The sequence below is a fragment of the Scatophagus argus genome, chromosome 14 (genome assembly GCF_020382885.2).
Source record: "Scatophagus argus isolate fScaArg1 chromosome 14, fScaArg1.pri, whole genome shotgun sequence".
Lineage (NCBI taxonomy): Eukaryota > Metazoa > Chordata > Actinopteri > Scatophagidae > Scatophagus > Scatophagus argus.
Window position 1 is genome coordinate 16,611,814 of NC_058506.1, and position 22,297 is coordinate 16,634,110.

General features: G+C 40.4%; 1 protein-coding gene across 3 annotated transcripts; it reads right to left on the reverse strand.

Annotated features, from left to right (window-relative positions):
* Nucleotides 1-411: 411 nt before the first annotated feature.
* jakmip2 (janus kinase and microtubule interacting protein 2) lies at nucleotides 412-21,999 on the reverse strand. Of its 3 annotated transcripts, XM_046411404.1 has the most exons (24): nucleotides 21,715-21,999; nucleotides 13,582-13,830; nucleotides 12,247-12,501; nucleotides 11,728-11,970; nucleotides 11,000-11,209; nucleotides 10,682-10,780; nucleotides 10,361-10,507; nucleotides 10,089-10,229; nucleotides 9,276-9,332; nucleotides 8,774-8,896; nucleotides 8,534-8,662; nucleotides 6,969-7,052; nucleotides 6,670-6,732; nucleotides 6,207-6,305; nucleotides 5,366-5,467; nucleotides 5,079-5,132; nucleotides 4,927-4,992; nucleotides 4,749-4,817; nucleotides 4,188-4,265; nucleotides 4,012-4,062; nucleotides 3,413-3,565; nucleotides 3,203-3,268; nucleotides 2,744-2,820; nucleotides 1,333-1,464 (listed from the first exon to the last, which is right to left on the reverse strand). In XM_046411404.1, the coding sequence occupies exons 2-23, from the start codon at nucleotides 13,708-13,710 to the stop codon at nucleotides 2,770-2,772; spliced, it is 2,469 nt and encodes an 822-aa protein (XP_046267360.1). In that variant the 5' UTR covers nucleotides 13,711-13,830; nucleotides 21,715-21,999; the 3' UTR covers nucleotides 1,333-1,464; nucleotides 2,744-2,769. The 3 variants fall into 3 exon arrangements, with proteins under 3 accessions (XP_046267359.1, XP_046267358.1, XP_046267360.1); XM_046411403.1 differs by lacking the exons at nucleotides 1,333-1,464; nucleotides 2,744-2,820 and adding an exon at nucleotides 412-762; XM_046411402.1 differs by lacking the exon at nucleotides 2,744-2,820 and having other exon boundaries at nucleotides 412-1,464.
* Between the last annotated feature and the right edge of the window lie 298 nt (nucleotides 22,000-22,297).

Genomic DNA, 22,297 nt, shown 5'->3' on the forward strand with positions numbered 1-22,297 from the left:
AACCAGCACCCCCTGCTGGTCAGCTGGAGTAACACATCTGAGACAGTAAAATAATAAATACAGTATACTGTGTGTGTTTGATCGAGGACAGGAAAAAATGGAAAGGGAAGGCAAATATTCCATTGTTCCACATTCATATTCCAACAATTTTTTAGTTATAATTTTTTCAAGGAAATAAAGTTCATCTTTGCAGCAATCACCACAATAAAACAGAGCAATTTTGAGTCATTTCCAAACTGCCGAGTACATCAACTGTTCAAGCTGCTTCAGAGAGTAAAAGAGAGTGCAACTATTCACAGAAATCAAAGAGGAGACTACATGAAATAATTTAGACACATGTACATATCAACAAATGCATATCTTACAGTACAGGATAGGGATGTTTTTTTTTCTCAGTGGAAATTGTGGGCCACAGTATCTGAGTGGTAGGAGCTGTAAAAAAGGAAGGAGAACAAAAGATAACCAGTGAGTAAAGCTCTTGCAGTCTGCTGGTTTTTAAGACAAATCAAGAAGCAGTTTGACAATCCGTTGGTTTTTGTGGTGATCCAGGTTGAGTGGTGCCGGATAAGAGTGTCACGTCTCTCCTAATCTTGTCTTTCTTTTTAAATCAGTCTTCACTCATGTGCATCCGGTGAAGATGTGTCAACCTGAGTGTCCTGTATCCCCCTTTAGTGTCTGTACACACCAGTCTCTGCCGTGCAGTTCTGTTCTTGTCCAGGCGTAACCTCTGGAGAGTCCAAGCAGTCTTGTGTAAGCACCATTCTGGGAAGAAAGAGGGCAAGCCAGCTGGTGACACACCATGTCCCAAGTCTTCATGATTATTATCTGACCTGAAACGGCCTCTGCACTCATGGGCCCTGAGTTTGCTCGCTTCTAGTCACCAATACGTTGCATTCATGGAGAACGTCCTTTCAGGTTTGGAAAGGAAAGAAGAGAAAAAATATAGAGGTTGTGGCCTGGCGGTTTATCTGTCTATGACTTTTTCTGTCTGTTATATTCCCACTGTGGCTAAATGGTGGTGAATGATATTACCCTGCATAGCAGAGAGAATATTTTCCAGGCTTTGGTTTGGATTTGTCAAAGCATGTGTGTGTACATGCGTGTCTGCATCTGCATGCACACGTGTCCATAAACTCTAAGCGTGGGTGTGTGTGGGTGTGTGTTTGCATCTACAGTCTCTCTGTTGTTCTCCCAGTCTGTTGGGAGAGTCCTTTAATGTCCAGCTCTGAAAAAATGTCATCATGAACAGCATCCTAAGAACTCCACTGCCATGGTTAAAAAAAAAACAAAAAAAGATCAAATCCAAAGTGTGAACGTCCATGGCCAACACACGACACATCCACCTATACCAACAGCAGTCACTGATATTACACTAGAGGCCACTGCCACACAGACTGTTCCACACCTGCCCAGAAAATAAATAACACTGTAGTCACAAACAAGATCTTCAAGTTGACACACCACCTGAGAGACAGAGAGAGAGGAGTGACAAAGAATTAGAGGACTCAGAGCTGTCCAGCAGAACTTATCATCTTATCTACAACCGCTGCGTTAATGTTTAAGTTTCACCACGGTCACAGCAGGTAAAGGTGGGTCTAATTTCATTAACATTTTATACTGCTTATAATTAGAACGATATATCAGAATTTATTAGTTGATTCATATTTTGTAAAAATCTCACTCTCACAGAGTTAGAGGTTAGTGAACATAATGGAGCATTTAGCAGCTCAAAGTACAAGAATTTTTTTCTCATTAGTTGTGGAGACCATAACGGAGCTAAAAAGTGAGTTAATGTTCCATTCTTCAGGTGACCGGAAACAAGAACGCAATACTAATGTTGCTCCATAGGCGCCGCATACACAGGCCTTAAATAAGCGATTGTTTTCTCACACATTAGCAACTTCCAGGTGATAATATGTCAGTGTTGTTTTTACAACTTATTGAATTGCCTTAAGTGATGTAAAAACCTATAAGGTTTAAAGGTAAATGCTGAAATAAATACATAAAAACAACCTCAACAACTCAATTTTCCTGCACAACCACTTACAAACCCTCAAAGACTGACTGCATAATTTTAAAAACACACTTGGAAACAGAAGTGACAATAAACAAATGCCTTAGAGAGGGAGACACTGTGGTGTTGATGACACTGTTTGCTTTCTGAGAAGTCTGCTACCAGGAGTAAAAATGACAGGCTCATGTAATATGGAAATAAACAACACAAACAAACAACAGAAATGCCTGAGTGGGAAGAAGAGAAAGAAGGTATGACTGCTAAATATTTCCAAGCGAAGGCAAGATTAAACAGCTTGAGCAGACCAGGGTCAAATAAGTTTTGCTTCTGGTAGGCACTGAGCTGCAGTTTCCTTTTTAAACAACTTTTAATTGATGGTGTGAGGGTTAAGCATACGCTGTACGAAATTTAATTTGTTCCAATTAATACTGTTTCCTCATAAATATGCTTTAATTTAATTGGTATGATGAGTCACTAACAAATTAGATTACTTAAAAATTTCAAAATATATAAATAGCATATAAAGTGTTCCCTGTAACTGTGAAGGCCAGAGGTCCATACCAGGAAGTCTTAATAAATGATCCTATCTGAGTGATCTCAGATTTGACTTTAGCGGCTGCACAAAGCCAAAACACTTGCTATGCAGGTTCCGCACTAACAGAGAAGCTTTTGACCAAGGTCCAGATGAGAGACGGGACTCACTTTCTTCTCAAAGCCCTCAGGACTCACCTCTGCTATGGGACACGCCAAAGACTTCAAGGCCAAAGGATAAAGGCAAGAGAAAAGAACAAGAACAGGAACAAAAACTGGAGGAAAAAAGGAAGGAAGGAAGGAAGGAAGGAAGAAAGAAGGGACAAAGAAAGCAAGAGAATTAGAGAACACTCACGATATGTTAGTAACAGCTGAGACAGGAACAGACGTTCACAGGGAACAGTATTCATGAAACCATCTAAAATATCACTTGGAGCTTTCATGAGAGGGTTTCATATAGATCATATCACAAAAAATAGTGCACACAATATCTTCTATACACTCAATTCAGCTTCAACATTCCTCAGTTTTTAGGTTGAAACATCCCCTACTCTCAGCAAAGGTCTTTAAACTAAGCATATGAGTGAGTGCTTAAGCTGCTGCTCTTTAATTAATGTACACATTCACATTTATAGAGGAACATCAAAGATGACCTACTTTTTCCTCCAGGTCTTTAATCTGCCTCCTCTGGATCTCTGTCTTGTCTTCAAGGTCACGAATTCTCTGTAATTCAGAGAGAAAACGGCAAGGCAGATTTTACCTTTAAAAATGAGGGTTCAGATCTCTCATACAAACTTATTTCCACGCAAAATCTTTTATCACAGCCACATACACACACATCTACAACCAGCACAGACAGAGGCCGACCTGGTGCGCCTGGTGCAGCAGTTCCATCCTCTCCTGGAGGATCTGGCAGTCGTACTCTCGACTCTTCCTCAGCATCTGCCTCCTCAGCTTCTCCACTGCCGTCCGCAGCTCGTCCCTCTGGAGCTCATCCAGAGGCTCACCGTATTTTATTACCTGGAGGAAGAAGACGCAGATCATCAAACACAGAAGATACCATGATAGATGAAACGAAACCAAAACCTTCTCATACAGCTCTTGTATCAGCAGAGGCCTCAAGGAATTATGAGATTCCTTGGAAAGTCTCTGTTCTTAATCTGTGTTCAAAATTGCAAAGTCTCCAACATCCAACTGCAAGAAAGCATGTAAATCAGTCACGTAGACTTCATACAGACAGTGCAGATGTTTCAGAAGAGCTGAATGAGCATGATCACAAGGAAGAATGTCACAAGCAAATTATTAATAACTGTTTGTGAAGAATTTCATTGCATTTTCTAAACTGTCTTAATATGATAAACTTCATACAGACATGTTGACATAAATGCTGTGCTGTTGATGTTTTATGAGAAATTGACGTATTACATATAAAAAGAAGCCTGTAATAACATTGTGATATGAAGCACCTTGTCCTGCTGCAGGGCGTTGTATAACGTTGCTTCCAACTCCTGGATTTGCTGTTGGGACATAAAAAAAAAAGAGTTGTTATTACTTTTGATGTTAAGTCCCTGCAAGCATAAACCTAACCGTAACCACTGCCTGGATATCCCCATCCCACACAGACACACACACACACACTTACCATGTAGGCCTGGTCCAAGGCCTGTTTTCTGTAGTCCAGCTCCTCTTCTAGATATCCCTTCTGTTTACAGAACATCTCCTGTTCAGAATAAGCAGGTCAGAGACAATGGTTAGGGGAAAACAAAGTAAAAGATTATTATTATTTTTATTTTATTTATTTGTTGTTTTTGCAATTCAGTTATCACAAAATAGTTCATTTAAACCAACGTTCTACTACCATGTTCTACGAGCTATGAGGGACATTTAATAAACTCGCTGCAAATTGCTCTCAAAGGTGCAAACATCAGTGTTGGTTCAACAGGGGATTTAATAAGACCTCAGAATTAGTCCATCACCACTTCATCTGTTTTGCATTAAGTACCACTAAATAAGGCCAGATGGTAACACACGTGGAGTTCATGTCTCAAAATCACTGGAGAGGACAACAAAGTGCTTTCTGCCGCTTGAATACCAGCTGAAGGCGACTTCAGAACTGCGAACACACATTCATCCTGCAAGATGAAGACCATATCTGACTAACTACATCTGTATCCACAGAACACGCAGGATTATTGTGACTCACCATCTCTATCTCCAGGTCCATCATCTTCTGGTGCAGGGCTGCCTCGGTGCCCTCAATCTGCTGAATCCACTAAAGGGCAACAAACAGCACAACATGAGTTGGCACAGCATCAGCTATCCTGCTTGTTGATATTTTCACGTCATCATGTCAGGAACCCTGATTTCGATTCCACACGTACCTTTTCTGCTAGTGACAAAACAGTGCTAGCCTGAATGATGGCCACTTGCTCTTCATTTCTTAAGTTCTGTACAAAAGAAAATAAATATAATGATATAATAATATGCCTGTTTTAGCATCATATGTTGATGTGTTCAATTGTGTATGACTTACCCCATTGTCTCCCAGGATGTCTAGAAGTTTGATGAGATCTGGGATGCACACGTCCTGCAAAGTAAACAGAATAAAGACCTATCAGGAGCATGCAAACAAAGTATTAATTGCCTTTCATTTTTACATTTTTTTCCCCACTATAAAAAGTTCAAAGTGTATTAATATTGCTTGTTAGACTTTTACTGCAAAACAAAAAATATTGCTCTCAGTTTTGCTGCAGTTGAGAAGCCTGCTCTACATTATGATTAATTACTGTGATAAAGCAGATCTATTCTCCTCTGGCATACCTTGACCCCCTCCTTCATACAGTAGATTTGCAGTGCACTAACGCCCTCAGAGAAGGGATGCATCCTTAGGTGGTTGAATGGTGGGGACCTCCTCTCACGCTCCTGCAGCAACAGAAGTGTACACTTTATTAGACCAAGAACACCTGATGACTGTACCGAAGTTGTATGGAACGACTTTTATTGGCTTGTTTTCAGCTGTCCACTTCAGACACTGCGGGTGAGACATTCCTCTAGGGTACAAAAATAGGTTACAAAAATAATTTATCTCCTGCTGTTCTGATCCCGCTGCTCTGGGTCAACGGTCATCTGCGCTGCTAACTCCACTGCCATCAAACTATAGGCCACTGAACCGAATTGAAGCAGTAACTAACTTTTTATCATTTCTTTTTTTCAGTGCTGATGTTTAAGTTTCAGTGGTTGATTTGTTCAGCCACGAGCAAATGCTGACTCTACGGCCCAACGATCTATTCTGAGGTCAGCTCAGGTCCTCAAAAGCTGCTGTAAGTACCTGCACTGCAGCACAGCGTGTGTTAGTCAGTGACGTCAAGTCATGTCATTCCACAACGCTGGACATTTTCCCAATTAATCTCTAGATTTCAGAATATAATCCTCTGTCCTTCCTCTGAAGCAGAAGATGATCTATGGCGGAGAAACAGTTCAGAGACCCCCCACCACCACCACAAATAAAAAAAGAGTGGCTGAGATCTGATTTTTTGCCAAGTATGATATGGTTTATGGTCTAATTCATCATAGATAAGATCTTGTTTAACACAAAAAAACAATTCCATTAAAAAACATGTGGACATTTCTCCTTCATAAGAATCTGATCTTCGTGACTCACCTCTAACTCCAAGATCCTAAACTCTAACAGTTCATTCTGGTCTTTGGAGTCCTGTAGCTCCTGTTGCAGCTGACTGCATTCTGACTCCACCTTTTCCACCTGGACCCACCATTAAGAATTAGAATTAATACAGAGAGAGGAGGAGGCAGCTGTCTGCACATTTGGTTTGTAGCTACTACAATGTTATGCAATTAAATAAGTCAGAAATGTCAAAAACTAATTCAGGGTTTGAGGCAGCTTTAAATAATGCCAACTGTCAAATGTACCATCTGTAACAAGCATCATCAAAATGATAAAAATCATTGGACCAGTACTGTGACAAAACATGACATCTTAAATGAAAAATTTGATTTCTTGTCTTAAAGATTTTTAACAATTCAATCTAGACACCACAAACAACTTAAGGAACACTGCATCTGTTTGATTATCGAAAAAAAAACAACAACAAAAAGTTGAGTCCAACCTTTTCTAAAAGCTCCTGGTTTCTTCGTAAGAAGAGCTGCTTCTCCTCCACCCATTTGGAGTCCTGACAGAGCACAGAGACACTTAAAACTACTTGTTGCATTGATTTCAGGATAGGAGAAAGATGGCGTGAAGCCATTATTACATCTGAATCTTATCATCCTGAATGTTATATAAGTTAGGCTTTGTGCTATGACGACTATATTACATTCAATTATCCTGTCAGGTGTTGCTGCTGAAAGTCCACCACTCTATGTGTACATTCATCTGCCTTCACTGACACGTGTTTATGTGCCCTACCTGTCCCTTCAGGGTCAGTTCCTTCTCCAAATCCTCTATTTTGGCTTTATACCTGAGAACGTCAGCTTGGAGCTGCTCATGAGCCTGAAATATGAACAAAGAAGGCATTCATTAGCCACTAGACAGTTGTTTCTCGTTTGCTGGTGCAGCAGGAGGTAGGAATTTTCTGATCTCTGCCAGGCGAAAGCCTGGAGGGGATCATGAGTTTGGTCATTTGTGTGGCTGTGAGTGAATCTAGCCACAGCCTCGCATACTACTGCAACCTCACATTTTTATGTGTATTTATCACAGTATGCTCAAGGACTTGTCATGGTTGATTCGGAATTTTTGAAAAAGCTATTTTATTGACTGCCTCTTTATATAAAATCACTGACTGCTGACTCTTCACTTTTCGTTTTAACTGACCAGCAGGGGCCACAAGTGAACAGAAGACGCTTCAGTTAGCTCGCAGACACACATGGTGAAGATCTGCACCTTGCTGAGTATGCTCTTAGGGCTTTTAATTTGAAATTGCTCATTTAATTTAGACATACACAAATACAATGTATTGTCATTTAAAAACGTGTCATTATTAGATTGAAGAACAGATTAAATTCGTGTCTAACATTCATTCCTCAGGCTGACAAACCTGGTGCAGAGCCTTCACCTCGTCTAAACGGTCTGTGCCAGCTTCAGTCTTACGTCACCGTAACTCTGCATCTGTTCAAGACAATACTAATGTGTTTTGAGCACTATACATAATGTGGCAAGGCACAGAAGTGGTAAGAAGCCTGAAAGGGTGGCTTGCAAACTGTGGGCCACAAACTAACCAAGACGTATTGATCAAAGTTCAAGCACATATGAGGCGTATGACACAAGCAGCTGAATGTGTTCTCTGATGCTCCAAAGTGCAATGGCAGCTTGTAGGTCCTGTGGTATTTTGGTAACTTTTCTGTGAACTGTATATTTCTCTACTGCTGAACTACATCTCCCTTCTTCACAGTATGGTTTCTCTTCTTCCCGTCGTATGATTTCTATATAAACTCCACAGTGACATCCTCAATGTTATGCTGAGCAGTTACAGTGATTTATCACCCTGTTAAAAATGAAGCTACATAATAAGAACCAACATGGTCCTGGAATAACAAAATGAGTCTTACATAAGTTGTTTACAAAATCCCATTCATAATCAAATTCTGCACAATTTCCACACCCATATAACAACCGTATGACACAACCATGAAAGTATCATGACCTTGAGTTAACCTACTTCCAACATAACCATTCATAATTAGAAGATTTTATATATATATATTTGCACAGCTAAACTGAGTGAATCAGACCAAAATCTCAAGGTTATTTAAAATGTGTTAGTGATGGTAGTTTACAGTTTCAATTCGATTAAGTACAAGTAGTGGTTAAACATGGCATTTTGGAGAACATGAAGATCAGAAAACCGTAGATGCATTTTCAATCCAGTTTCCATTAATAGTTTCACGATTGTATCTTGTAGCTTACAGTATTTGGGTGCACAAATAGATTATATAGGAATATATATACCATATATAAAAAGATTGTGACTGTACCTTTGCTTCCATCTCAGCGTCCAGAATGCCTCCTTTCTGTTCTTGCAGTAGGGCATAGGCTCGCTGCAAGGCCTGATACTCCCTGGTCAGCTGACGGAAACGCAGCTCCGACTCTTCATTGGATAGACCCTATGGTATGACACACACAGTTTCAAAGTATATTGATGGTTGATGGAGACACTGGAAGTCAAGGAATCAAAACATGATTTATATTGACATGATGATGATGTAAATTCTCACCACTTCCATGTCTTCATCAGGAGTAGCAGGAGTTCTGTCCATCCGGAACGAAGCCACCGAGGACGTCTCCGAGTCCATAGACTCTTCATCATAACCAAAGTAGGTGTCTACTACGATGGGCCTCTGCAAAGAAGCAAGTTCGAAAGATTTACAGATCTATAAAACCTCCATTATGATCTCAGATCAAAGTGACAACTTCCTGTCCTCAGTCTTGGGTGAGATTTTCCTTTTCCGTTAACAATGTTAACAATGTTAACAATGTTGTATTCAGCTAAATAGACCTTTTTGTATCCTTTACTGCACAGTCAGCTCTACTACATGACTCTCCAGTTCTGCTTCGACACTGACTCATGCAGATGTGTTCAAAGCCTTGAAATTAAGAATAATTAACTGGCAAATAAGCATAGAAATTTTACAAAAGTGATTAAAGATATGTTTCTGTGTTTTTACAGAATACATTGTCACAAAGAATGTTTTTTGGTTTTACAGAAACAAATTCTACCTTTATTGGCCTTGAACTTCTTTTATGCCTTTTCTTCCTAAGTAGTTTTTCTCGGTCCTGGAAGTGGAAAGAAAGAAGATAACACAACACTATAAGATAAACACACTGTTATTTTTTCTTCTGTATTTTTCATATGAAATCAGCATCAGGACAGCGGCAAAATGAACTATTTGCCAAACAACAAACTCTCTGAAGCAGGATATTAAGAATCATTAGATGTTCATACAGTTCAGTCATGTTTTTTTATTCATATTTTCATCATAGTAGTTTGCTTGCTTGTGTAAAAAGTTAAGCATGGGGCAGCAAGAAGAACACATCCCATGACTGCTGATTAAACCATTTGTACACATTATTCCTCGCAGTCAGCATTTCTAAATTTCCTTTTACATGACAGGCTCTATTAACAGGTTACGTATCCCAGTCCTTTAAAGAAGCTGAAATCAAACCTCTCCTTAAAAAGCCTACTCTTGATCCAGAGTTTTTGGGCAATTATAGACCGATATCTAACCTTCCCTTTCTCTCTAAGATCCTTGAGAAAGCAGTTGCTAATCAGCTACACAACTTCCTACATAGTAATAGTAGAGTAAGAATCCCCCAAGGTTCTGTGCTTGGACCAGCATTATTCAACCTAGGTATGCTTCCAATTGTTGACATTATTAGACATTTTCATTGTAAGGCAGATGACAAACAATTATATTTATATTTTTTACATTCAAGAGTAGACTTAAAACTTTCCTTTTTGATGAAAGTTTTTTTGATAAAGCCCTTGTTATGCTACTGTAGGCTTAGACCCAGGGAAAGTTCAAAACATACTCTTGTCAGTTCATCTATTATGCTTTGTTGCTCCAGGACTTGAAGCTTGAGAAAGGCTATTTCCTGGTCATCGTGTGCTTGGTCCAGGTCATTCAAAGACTTCGGCTTCTTCATTGGAGGATGGGAGCTGATCTTCTCCTTCTGCAGACACACAACATGCAGACAAAAAAGTTAATTAAAGATCACAACATCAACTTGTTTGTCAGCTTGTTCCTCTAGCCAAAGAAATTACATATATGATGCTTATGTGACTTATGTGACTTTGTGCTGACCATCTCGAGGTTCTCCTTGGTCAGGCTCTTGAGTTTCTCCTCCAGCTTCTGCATAGTCTGAGTAAGATCATCATTCCTCTTACTCAGCAGTTTGTTCTTGTCCAGCAGAGGCTTACATTGCTTCTCCGACTCTCGAACGCGTTTCAGCTGATGGGGAGAAAGGGACACAAGGATATACTAAGCTGTGACTGACATGAAGAAGGGGGACAGCAAGAGACAGAAGCTGGGAGATCTGTAGGTAGGGCAGAAAGATGGAGATAAGTGACGACATGAAGACCGAGCTGGAGATCGATCATTTTTAACTAAATCACTTGGTCATACCAGTTCATTCCTCTCATCAACCAGCAGTGAGTTCCGATCTTCTAATTTGCGTATAGTCGAGTTGAGCTCAGCAATGCGCCTCTGGTTTCTCCTCATATCCTGAAGCAAACAAACAGAAATAACAATTTATCGCTTTCTAACTAGAGAGTTGTGCAACAGTTCAGTATTTTGCTCAGTAATTCCATTAACTACCAGTACAATATAGAAGTCAGACGTCATTTGAGCTTCACACAGTTTTTGAGCACTTTGCTCATCTTCTCTACCTTCATGCCTAAATGCATCATGCATGAAACATCTCCTCACTACCCCTCGACTTACTGGACTACCACAGTGCTCAGCTCCATCTCCAGCTCTGCCTGGAATCTCTCTCTTTGGGCTTCCCAGACCGCACTCTGCCTCCTTGACAAGGAACAGTTGTTCATCCAAGGCGTCCTTCTGAAGCTGCAGCTTCTGTAAGAAGCCAGTCGTTGACTCCAGTTCCTTCTCCAGAGCAAAGATGGTGCGGTCTTTAGACTTGATTTCATCCACCTATAAAGATGAAGAAGGAAATTATAGACTATTTAAGAACTTGCTGAAGGCACATTATTCGACTCTGTGACTGAAAAGATCCCATCTGGCACACATTATTTTCACGTTACAGGTGAGGCTCTGTGCAGCATTTGCATGAATATGTCACAGTTATTTTTTGAAAATAATACCAAGATTTACATTTTTTGAAAAATACGTTAAAAATGACTGCATGCTAGTGAGTTAAGTGTGAAAATTGTATCGCAAAAGCCCAAAAAACTCAAAACAACTGCTCAGTATGTTGAAGCCGAAAATGTTTCCCTGTAGCTCTACCAAAAATTCTTTTACACAGTTCATTCACAACAGAAATGCAGCTGATATGACAGGAAAAAAACAGACCTCACTGTGTTTATACTGCAAGGACATCCAATTTAACATGAGCAGTTAGTCTTATGTATATTTTTTTTATATTTATGTATATATTATATGTATAACAGTTGTTATATTCATTTTAGTGTTTAGACCGTGATTGTGCGCACCAGTCTGCGGATGTCCCTCTCACAATCCCACTTAATCTTAGAGATCTGCTCCTGGTGCTGCTGGTGCTCCACCCGCAGGTCGCCAGCCTTCATCTTGTCAGCCTGGATCATGTTGCTGAGAGCCTCGTCGGTCTGCTTCTTAGAGGCCTTTAGCTCATTTATCTCCTGCAAAAGCTTCACCCTCTCCTGATCAAAGAAGCGTCGGGCCTCCTCTTTGGCTTCCAGGGTCAGTGCAGTGCGCACCTGAAGCAGAAGAGGAACAAAGAGGGGGGTTGTTGGTGTGGCTTGGCAGAATTTTTACAAAACAGGTTATGTGTGAAAGGACAGATGAGTAATGACTATTTATTTCCAGTGCTCAAGGCCTGTTTGTCAGAAATGAAGGTGACTGTCTGATTCAGTTCCACAGCTGCTGCTTTGGGATTTTGTTTTGGATTAATGCATCAGTATATTTCTGTATATCTTTTTCACAACTGCAAAGTCAAGTACCACTATAGCTTTTATTCTCTATTTTAACCTCACCTTCTCTCCGCTGCCATCGCGAATGGCGCTCAATGCAGCTTTGAGCCTCTGGTTCTCCTGGTCTTTGATTTTGGCATGGCGGGCCAGCTCCTGCTCATGCTGCCTTGTCAGGTTTTCCCTGAGGGCCTGGAGCTCCTTTTGCTTTTCCTCATGCCACTTGGCCCGTTGCTCGGTTAACATGGCAGTGTGACGGTGCTGCTCCTGCTCTCGCACCCGCTTCACCTCCTGCACCTTGTCGCGTTCCAGCTTGCTCACCTTTGAGAAAAGTAGTGGAGGAAGAGGAGAGTGGAATTAGGTTACTTTACATGACAGGCATAACTAATAATGTACCTAGGCTACGGTCATTTTTTGTGAATATTTGACTCTGGTTTATATTTATCTTCTTTGATTTCACCATAATGAATAGAAAATCAACTTTCAAAAGGCTGTGGAAATTGCAGCATTACTAATGCACCAACCCAATCATCAGGTTTAGTCTTCTTGGTTGACCTCTGTGACTTCATGAAAAATAACACTTTACTACAAAGAGCATTGCCCCTGAAGTTCAGTTGTAATAATAATGTAATGTCTTTTTAGGGCATTAACTGCAAATAAAACACAATTTAAATGATTGTTTTAACACAAACAACACTTGGACACTTGTTTTTATTTTTTCACCCGAGAGATTGGAACGGCATCTTCCACACAAGGTCCACTGAAATCTGAACCCTGTGGAGTTGCAACCGTCATGCCCATGAGTTGCAAGTGTGGCAAAGTCTAAACATTTGGATTCAGTCTCAGAAGGGCAAAAAAAATCTCAAATGTTAGAGTATTATGGGTTAAAGAAAATCCTCCACTTTTCCAGTGACAAAAAAACTAAAACATGTTCCTCGATATTTAACCTGACCAGCCTAATGTAAAGTGCATCAAGATGTATTAACAACTATATTGCAGAGGCAAAGGCAAACAGTTTACTGTACAAGCGCACAGTGTGCATTGTAGTATACAGGTAGCATATGCAGCACTTTACCATTAACTGAAGATACGCCATACATGCACAATGTCTGAACCTAAACATATAAGCCTGTCATATATGGTATCATGTCATAAGATGAACTTGTTCTTCAGACACTGGTTAAGTCTGTGTGACTTACAGTGTCCAAGGGTTACTCTAAAGATTCCATTTTATAATTTTTAGGATCTCAGTTGATCAGCTTTGTAAAAATGAGCTAGCCACTGCAACCTAAGACTGTGGAAGTAATAACCCGGTAAGCTTTTATTCAAAGTGTCCTGCAATATCACAATATCACAAAAATATTCAGGGAAAATCTCTGTATTTTTGATTTTGTACAGTACCTTGCATTTTTCTTGGTGTAGCTCTATCTGAATGTCAGTCAGTTTGGACCTGAGATCTTCATTGGCTGCCTGCAGGGCAGAGATGAGCGCTTCGGGCTTCTCGCCCTTCGTACGCCCTTTCTTGGCCATTGAGTCGAATACTAGTGAGGCTCTTCTGATGCTTTCATTGAGACTTCACGAAAACTTTCCAAGGCGCTCCCAAAATTTTCCAGGTCCTCCTCTTCCTCATTCTCCTCTCAGACAAAAGGGCTTGGGGGATGGAGGAGAGACAGATTGAGACATAGTACAGATCACAGGTGTTGATGTTTAGTCATTGTCACGCACACTGTGTGAGCATGCTAGCATTTCTAATCCATTTATATTCAAAATACAGCTGAGGCTGGTAGGAATGCCTTTAGCTCGATGATGGAAAGATTAAAAAAGATTCCACTAGTTTTGCACATTAAAGTCTGTTTGCATAGTTGAAAATAGTAGAGATGCATTGATCGACCGTCCAGGGACCGGAATCAGCATTCTCTGACCAGACTGGAGACCGGTCAGTCAGTCTCTCTTATCTCCAATTCCAAGCTTGTTCATTTTACGCATGCGCATACACAGAGCGGCAGTAACATCATAGCCACAAGTCTTAAGCATGGATGTCTTCACTGCAGACACAAAGCTCGCAATTTGTAATACATGTAAGGCCAAAGTAGGCTGTGGTGGACTACCACGAAAATATTCAACAACAACAAACCTAATCAGACACTTATTTCAATTGTAGTCCTCAGAAAGAAAATCGGACTAGGCAAAAATTGGTATCAGGAGGTCACACTTATAAAAATTGGCGCACCTTTAGAAAACAGTCACCTAAACCCTCCAGGGAGCTGCGTGAAATCTGAAAAATGTCTGCAAATGAAGGAGGCAGTGTCAGTTTAGGATGAAAAACAAGATAATCTGGGGGAGATGGAATCATATGAAGTCATCAGACCTGTGCAGTCTGCTCCTCATGGAGGCTAACAGCTCACCTGAATCTCCAAAAGAAGTGCAGTTGAAGTGAATTATGGGTAATATGGACGACATATTCTGACAAGAAAGAAGAATGCATGGAATATGACTTTTTTTAGGAAAAAAAACTTTTCATTTTGAGCTGGCAGTTTGATAAAAGAGAAATGTAAAATCAGTGGCGTACTCCTTTAAGGGTTCATCAAAGTTATTGAATTTATTCAGTGGTGAACATGAACATATGCACTAAAATCCATGTTAGTCCATTTAACACTTACAGAGTTCACTCAAGACCATACAGGTCAACCTCGTGGTACTGAGAAGTACCATAGGACCACGTTAGCACAAATGACTATCTTTAGCTGCATATCATTCTTAGTTTGTAGGAGCTTATTTCATGGAGCTTTATTTCATTTCATTGTTACCCAAACGAATGAATGTAATGGCATTTATTTATTCTCATGACTCCATGTTGCCACAAAACACTATGTAATAGATACACGTGGGATTTTCTGATTTCTATTCACCTTCTGTTGTCACTCAGACCACTTTACTAGCTCAGCCCACAAAGCATCATATTAGTCTACTCTTATTGTAATGGTATAAATTCTTGCTGTCAACGCCAATCTTATTAGAAGGGAGTTCGTGACTGCTGTGAACTCTATTGCACAAACAGTCACATATATAAATGTGATCTTGGGTCCTGGCATTCCTGTGGATGCTGCTTGGATGTGTACCAGCCACTGAAAAACACTTCTGCAGACCAAGTACACCTCCCCATGGCAAGGGCAGTGGTGTGCATTGCCAAGCTACAAGAAACATTCTGGAACTGCTTGCGGGACATGACAAACAGTTCAAGCTGGAGTCTAACATATCAGGAGATATGTTAGATGGTTTTGGAAGAACTGGTTGTCAGGGTAAAGTGAGTGGTAAATCTTCCTCCCATACAATGTGTCTTTTCTTCATGCATTGCTTGAGGTCAACTGAAAGCCAATGACCTGCTGAGTACCGCAGATAGTCATGCTTCAGGCTTATATAAGCTGGGGGGTCATACTGTGACAAAGAGTAAACACATCTGATGAAATGTGGACAAGCCAATATTTTGTTCTGTTCTGTTTGTTTTGTTCATAAGTTTGTCCTTCAAGTACTGTCTCAGTTGTGTTGGGGTACTATACTGTACATGTCTGATTGATTGCCCACAAAAGCGCACATGCATGTGAACGTGTGGCACCATCATGCATAGCTATGATGACTCATGAGGAGTTGGATGGCATCTGTCATAATCTGAGGAGGGATGACATAACATCGCTTAAAAGATTAGAGATGAAGCCACATCGTCGCATTTAGTCTACAAGGGCTCAATGCTCAATGTGTTGCAGGGGCTTTTAAAAGTTCTCTTGCTCTTTTTAAGTATCACTTATGGAGGTTGTCCAAAGAGACACTGATGAAAACCACTGGATAAGTAACTGGACACAGAGTACAGTATATGACAGCACATCCTCCAAGGTAAAAAAGGGCAAAGTAACAATCTCAAGCATAGCTTACAAAAGGCAAGAGTTTAAATGCTAATGCCTGTAATCAACAACTATTGGGTGAATATGCAACATTTTGCAAAAGGAACCTCGGTTTTACTTGATTTTACCCTCAAATTTAAGCTTAACATAATATCAGTATAACTGCATTTACACACTGAGTAATATAGTATTTTTGCTGCAACTAACATTTTTCCTGTCAATTCATTCATAGTTTTTAAAATAAACATATACCCAACTGTACGTTAGCCATAGTGATGAGTCACCGTGAGTTTTCAGAGGAAAATGACTGTCCACCGTTAAACTGTCATGACTTCCCGAGACACTTGAACTGATCAAATTCACTCTTAGTGCTATGATTACACCTGTGCTTCTCCTGACATTAGAAAATGAAAAATGTCTTTTGTGTTCCACGAGTAAATGACATGTCAGCTCTACATTTTTTCAACACATTTTTTTAAGCCTGTTTTTGGTATAGTCCTTGCAAAGTTTTGGACATTTCTGATGATGCAAATGATATCTTTACAAATGTAATCAATGTGGTAAATGTGGAATATGCACACAATGGATTTTCTAGTACATCGCCACCCTCTTTAAATCAAAATAAATCTTGTTTTACTGTCACATACACAGTCTAACGTATAGGCCTTGTGAAACCCATTCTCTCACCCAATAATCAAGACCAGGAGCAGCAGTGAGCAGCCATTATGGAGCTCCCAGGGTCCAATCTGAGTTTCCATGGCCAAAGGCAGGAAGATAAACTGAACTTATATGTTTAGCCCATGAAACTGCAGTACCCACAGGGAGCTCAAGAGAACATGCAAGCACCACAAAAACACCCTGCTCCTGCTGGGATTTGAACTCAGGGCCTTCTTGCTATGAGGTAAGAGTGCTGACCACTGAGACAACATGATTTATGAGGTATGTACATTTACACTACGTTTTGCTACGTGATGTGACACGTTGATTACATAATGTACTCCGTTTGTTTTCCTATGAGTGAACCTTCCTTTCGTTGGCTTGCAGATTTGATTTCCTTAACAGTCCCTTCTACACCAAACAGCCTTCACATGCAGGGTTGGTTTAATACTTTAACACACATGACAACAGCAGAAAGTTTAAGATGTTCTAGACCTTCCTATTTTATATAAATATATTATTTTATATATTTAATTTTGTCTTTTCACAAAAAGACAAAATTGGTGCGGTTGCCTTTAAAGTTGCCTTTAATAAAGGGTATAAAAATAACAAATGGCTTCCTAATGGTTAATCAGTAGTTAAATATTTTAATATAAATATTCATAGATTGATAAACTTCAGTAAGAACATCTTTTAAGTTTGACAGGCTGTGAAAATACATTTGGCTGGTGTTATTCTTGAGTTTATCTTAAGTAAGTTCAGTTAGAGATCCAACAGCTACTGTTGCCATTAACAGCAATACTTATAACTTACAGTATAAAGCCATCAAGAACAAAACCTTAAAAAGTAGTGCAATATATTTAAGAAGTGAAAAAGTTGTATAATTAAATTATTCATGTTTCGGACCGTTGGTTGGGCAAAATAACACATTTCCAGATTTAACATTGGACACTGGAAATATACAAACACATTTTTAAAACACTTATGCAATCAAGAAAATGACAAAGACAATTAAAACAATCCTTAGTCGCAGCCATAATACATTCCATTGTTATTATTATTGCACTTTTGTTTTTTTTCATTGCCTAATCAAGCTACATAGTAATACGTTAAGAAAAAAAAAGGAGTTCTCATAGAGGAGAAATACTTCACAGTAGTGGCAGTGGTGATGATTCACTGATGATTCATCTGGTCCAGCTCACCATCACACAAGCCAACCACAACTCACCATGACTACTAATGCTGTATTAACCTACAAACCATTCACAGCAGCCAGATACTGTCCTAAAGGGTTAGACTAGATATGAATTTGCTGCGAGCCCAAGTCAATCTGATTACTGTCATATTCCATTTGCAGACTGCACTGGAAAATAATCCGCTGGCTAGTCAAATGAGCATAACACACCCACAGATGGGCATCACAGGCAACACTGGGCCAAGTACCTGATGTAGCCTCAACTGTCTAACCTACTTTGACTTCCATTTCTATTTTTAAATGTATTGCTTCCACTGTTTATCACTGTGATCTGTAACTGACTTTGGGACAAGGAGTAGAGCTGCATGCCACAGTTAGTGAATTAATCAAATCCTTGATAGAAAAAAAAACTGTTACCAACTATTTTGATAACTGATTAATTGTTTCGGACACTTTAAAAGCAACGTCTGCAGGTTCCAGCCTCTTATAAGTATTTGCTACTTTTCTTTGTTATTTATGATGATAAATGAAAAGTTTTTGGGTTTTGGACAAAAGAGTACACACAATATAAAAAAGAACGAGGAGTTAAATGCCGAACATGCTGAAATGCTGAGAAAGGATAAGCTAAAAACTCTTTATCAACCACAAGGATTTCCATCTCTTTACAGCAAATATAACAAACTCTGGACCACCATATACAGAGTCTCTCCAAATGCAACATCACGAGTCAATTACAGTGCAGGACCCAACAAGAAACAATATTAAAAAGAAGAAGAATTTTACATTACCTGTAAGCGCACCTTACACAACACTCTGGGTACCAGTCAAAATGGACAAGTACACCCACTAGCTCTTCCGACAAGAAATGGCACAATCTGACAAAACTGAAGACGAGTTTATATGGACTGACACAAGTAAACGAATTTGCTGCTGTCATGCCAGAAAGGGTTTAACTGGATCTCGCAAAAGCTGTTTACAGTATTCCTCTAAGAACTAGCGAGCAGGTCAAGCAGATAAACCATGCATGCTATCATCTCTTCAAAGATGATTTAATGAACTTAAAAGGGAAAGTTGTGCCAAAGTAATCACATCAGAGTGAAACTTGACACTTTTGTCTTCTTTTGTATAACATACGTTATTAAGCAAGCAGCATTCCAACACAAGTCCTTTAATTTACAGCTCTGTTTTGGTCTCAACCAACTCTTCAGTGAAATAAATACCCTACTCTTTAGCAGCCAGGCACTAACTTTGTCTGTCTGCCGTGCGGTGACAGGCAGGTAGCATACAGGGGGGCTGTTCTTTACCAGTGGCCTGGTCCTGCAAAACCAGGCCAGGGGAGCTCTATAAGATGCTGACAGAACCTGACATAATTTCAGTTCAATCTATTTATATCGCACCAAATCACAACAATAGTTATCTCAGGACACCTTCCAATCTGAGCAGATCTAGACCATATTCTTTAATCTAATGGAATAAAGAGAGGCCCAACATTCCTCCATGAGCAGAAACTCAGCATCAGCAGTGGGGAAAGACTGCTAAGTTCTTACGGCTAACATGATAGCAAAGCTGCACACTTTGACATACACTGGAGTGAGTCTGATCAATGGGCTTATCAGAGCGTATCAGTGGTACAGGCTCTCAGCTGCCTATACCAGTGAAGGAGAAGAGGTTGATTAGAGTGGTGAGAACCATACACTGAATCTGTAGTCCATTAAGCCAAAACAATGAGCTTAAAGATGTAAGATACTGAGCTGGAGAGTTAGGTGACAATTCTCTGAGGGTTGTTGACTGCAGCGCCTTTCACATCAAGCACACTGGCACCATGACCTATTTTTGGCATTAAATTTGGCTGTTAGCCGTGGAATTTCTAGACAGAGCCCACCAAGAGAACAGTAAGCAAGCTGTGCTGCTACCTGTTGGCTGCAGTCTGACGCAAGGATGCTCTAAAAGGTAAAAGCCATGTAGAAATGTGTGCTGGTTGATGGGTTTCAAGGACATGTCAAAATGTATCTTTAATCATTTACCTAAATATGGAGACTTCTTTTTTAAGAGGCAGATAGATAAATCCAAGTAAGAAAAATTATACAAAAAGTAAGTCAGTAAAAGTTAGTCACACTGAAGTTATCATGTTAAAATACACCACAGCTCTTAAATTATTCGTATGTTCAAAATCCAATGTATTAGTTGTCATATACAAACCAAAGCTACTTGGATGTTCTGATTGAGACTACTTACGTAATCAAGTCGGCAAAAGTTAGTCAGACCGATGCCAGCACTGCCCTAATGTCAGTGAGCAACTTGGGTTTAATCAGTCTGGGATCTGGTTGTGACGTAAGACGGTTTAAAGTGTCATCACAGTGGCTGAAGTCAAGCAGCATTCTCCTGCTTGTTTCTGGATTATGTTTTGTCTGCTTCTAAATTCAAGCCAAAACTGACTTCTAATTTTTGACTTCAATTTGCATAGTGCTTTCAAGCGTTACACAATTTATCAGCCCTACTGGGATGTCCTGGTGGAGACTGTGTTTATACAGATCATCACTGTTTATGTAATCTGACTCTCCAAGCTCAATCAGATGTTCTTTTAGTCCTTTGCAGTCGGTTCAACGTTTTGACCTTTGTTAGAAGTCACTTTGAAAACATTAAGTTGTTGCACTGTACAGCTGAAATCCAAACGAATGTTTCGCGTGACATCTGATTGCGTGAATGAGATTGTCCTCTGATGGCAGATAAGCAGTAAAATGAAGTGAAACACCTCTGCTCAACTGGCTGACACATCACAAAGTACCACTTTAAGATGTCATATTCCAAGTATCCAACCAAACTGTGACAAACAATTAAATAACCAAAAGGCCACATAGGAAACATACATTTTGAATGTATCTGGTACATTACTGTGATCCCTTTGCTCAATTTTGCTCCATCAGTGGGTCATATTGAACGGTTCTTCTTTTCCAGTTCAATCTATAAACTATTAACGTGTGTGCAGTCGCCAGCTCACATCTGTGCTGACCCTAAAACAACAGTGTGACAAATGCCTTCCCAGCAGGGGTGATGTGTGTTAAATCAGGCCAGTGTGACAGCCCTGAGGCAGTTGCAGCCTGCATAGTCTGGAGGCCCCGCCAGCCCACTGTGGACTAGCATCCTCTTGCAACATCACTGCAGCATCCCCTCAGAACATGTCCAGTAACGTATGGTGTGACCTGTCAAGCAGAAAAACGCACATACCGCCGTACAGACGTGCGTAATTATGCGCAGAAGCCAATGCTGCATTTGGTTTTACACCAGGCGAAGGCATCAACAGCTAGAAGCTCCACTGCACAACAAGTACAGGCTACCAAAAAGCCTACCAGCCGCAGAAATCCTCACACGGATGGTGCTCGGTGCAGCGTGAGCATCCGTCGTGAGCAGTGTAAGATGGCCCTGCACGTCGATGGTTGGAAAAAAAAAAAAAAATCACCAAGCGGCATAAGATCCATCCTCGTCATCTTCGAGGGGCTTGCTAATGTAGGCCAAGCTCTGCCACTTCCGACATGCGGGCTGAGACGCTGCTACACGCTCAAATCAGACAAGATCGCCCGTTTATACGTTACCGCACAGTGTGATTTCATGCACGGCTGCAACGGCACCTTTACGAAACAAAAGCGAGCCCGATATGTAACCTCGCGTCGCTGCTGAGATGATCAGTCTGACAGAAAACCAACAGGCCCGCTAGTCCCGTTAACTCCCACTTCAGGCGATGTTAAAGCAAACAGCAGCGGTATTTCCGAGCAGCTTTCGCTGCCTTACCTCGCAATCATCGTGTGTGGACTCCTAATTTGTGTGAAACCGTGTCCATGACATGTTCCTCTTTCGGGGGGTAAAAGGGGGGGGAGAAAAAAATCGCCACCTCCGCTATGATCTCAGCATCAGCAGCACCCCGTACAATGAAGCAGTGATGGCTGGTGGTGATGATGATGCTGGGAGCCCCGCCCTCCATGCAGCCAAAATGAGCTCACTGGTTTCCAGCTCAGCCGGCTCCATTGCCGTCGCAGTCCACCAGCACTCGCCGTGTTCACACCCTTCATTCAGCTGTCCGTAACGCTTCTGTAAAACAAGTTCCGCACATGTTGAATGGAAAACTTTTTACCTTCCTCGTTCAGGAATAATACAGATTAGTGCGCAACAATTAGTTAGAATTCCATCCAATATAATAAGCTTAGTCCCCTGATGTAGCTGTCGTTTTTGCCATTATATTGTTTCAATATTTAATTTTATTAAAGAATAGCCTAATTATAGTTTTTGCCTTGTGATATTCTAACTATACTCAAATTTTAACAACTAAAATCGCGTTTTCTTAAGTGCTGATGGGCCCATTCGTCCAACTGGCTGA

Coding starts and splice junctions, on each gene's coding strand:
- jakmip2 (XM_046411402.1), bottom strand. CDS start 13,710: ATGGCCAAGAAAGGGCGTACGAAGGGCGAGAAGCCCGAAGCGCTCATC. Junction 10,230..10,360: donor CCAAGGAGAACCTCGAGATG/GTCAGCACAAAG, acceptor GTGTGTCTGCAG/AAGGAGAAGATCAGCTCCCA. Junction 3,269..3,412: donor TGCTGCACCAGGCGCACCAG/GTCGGCCTCTGT, acceptor TCTGAATTACAG/AGAATTCGTGACCTTGAAGA.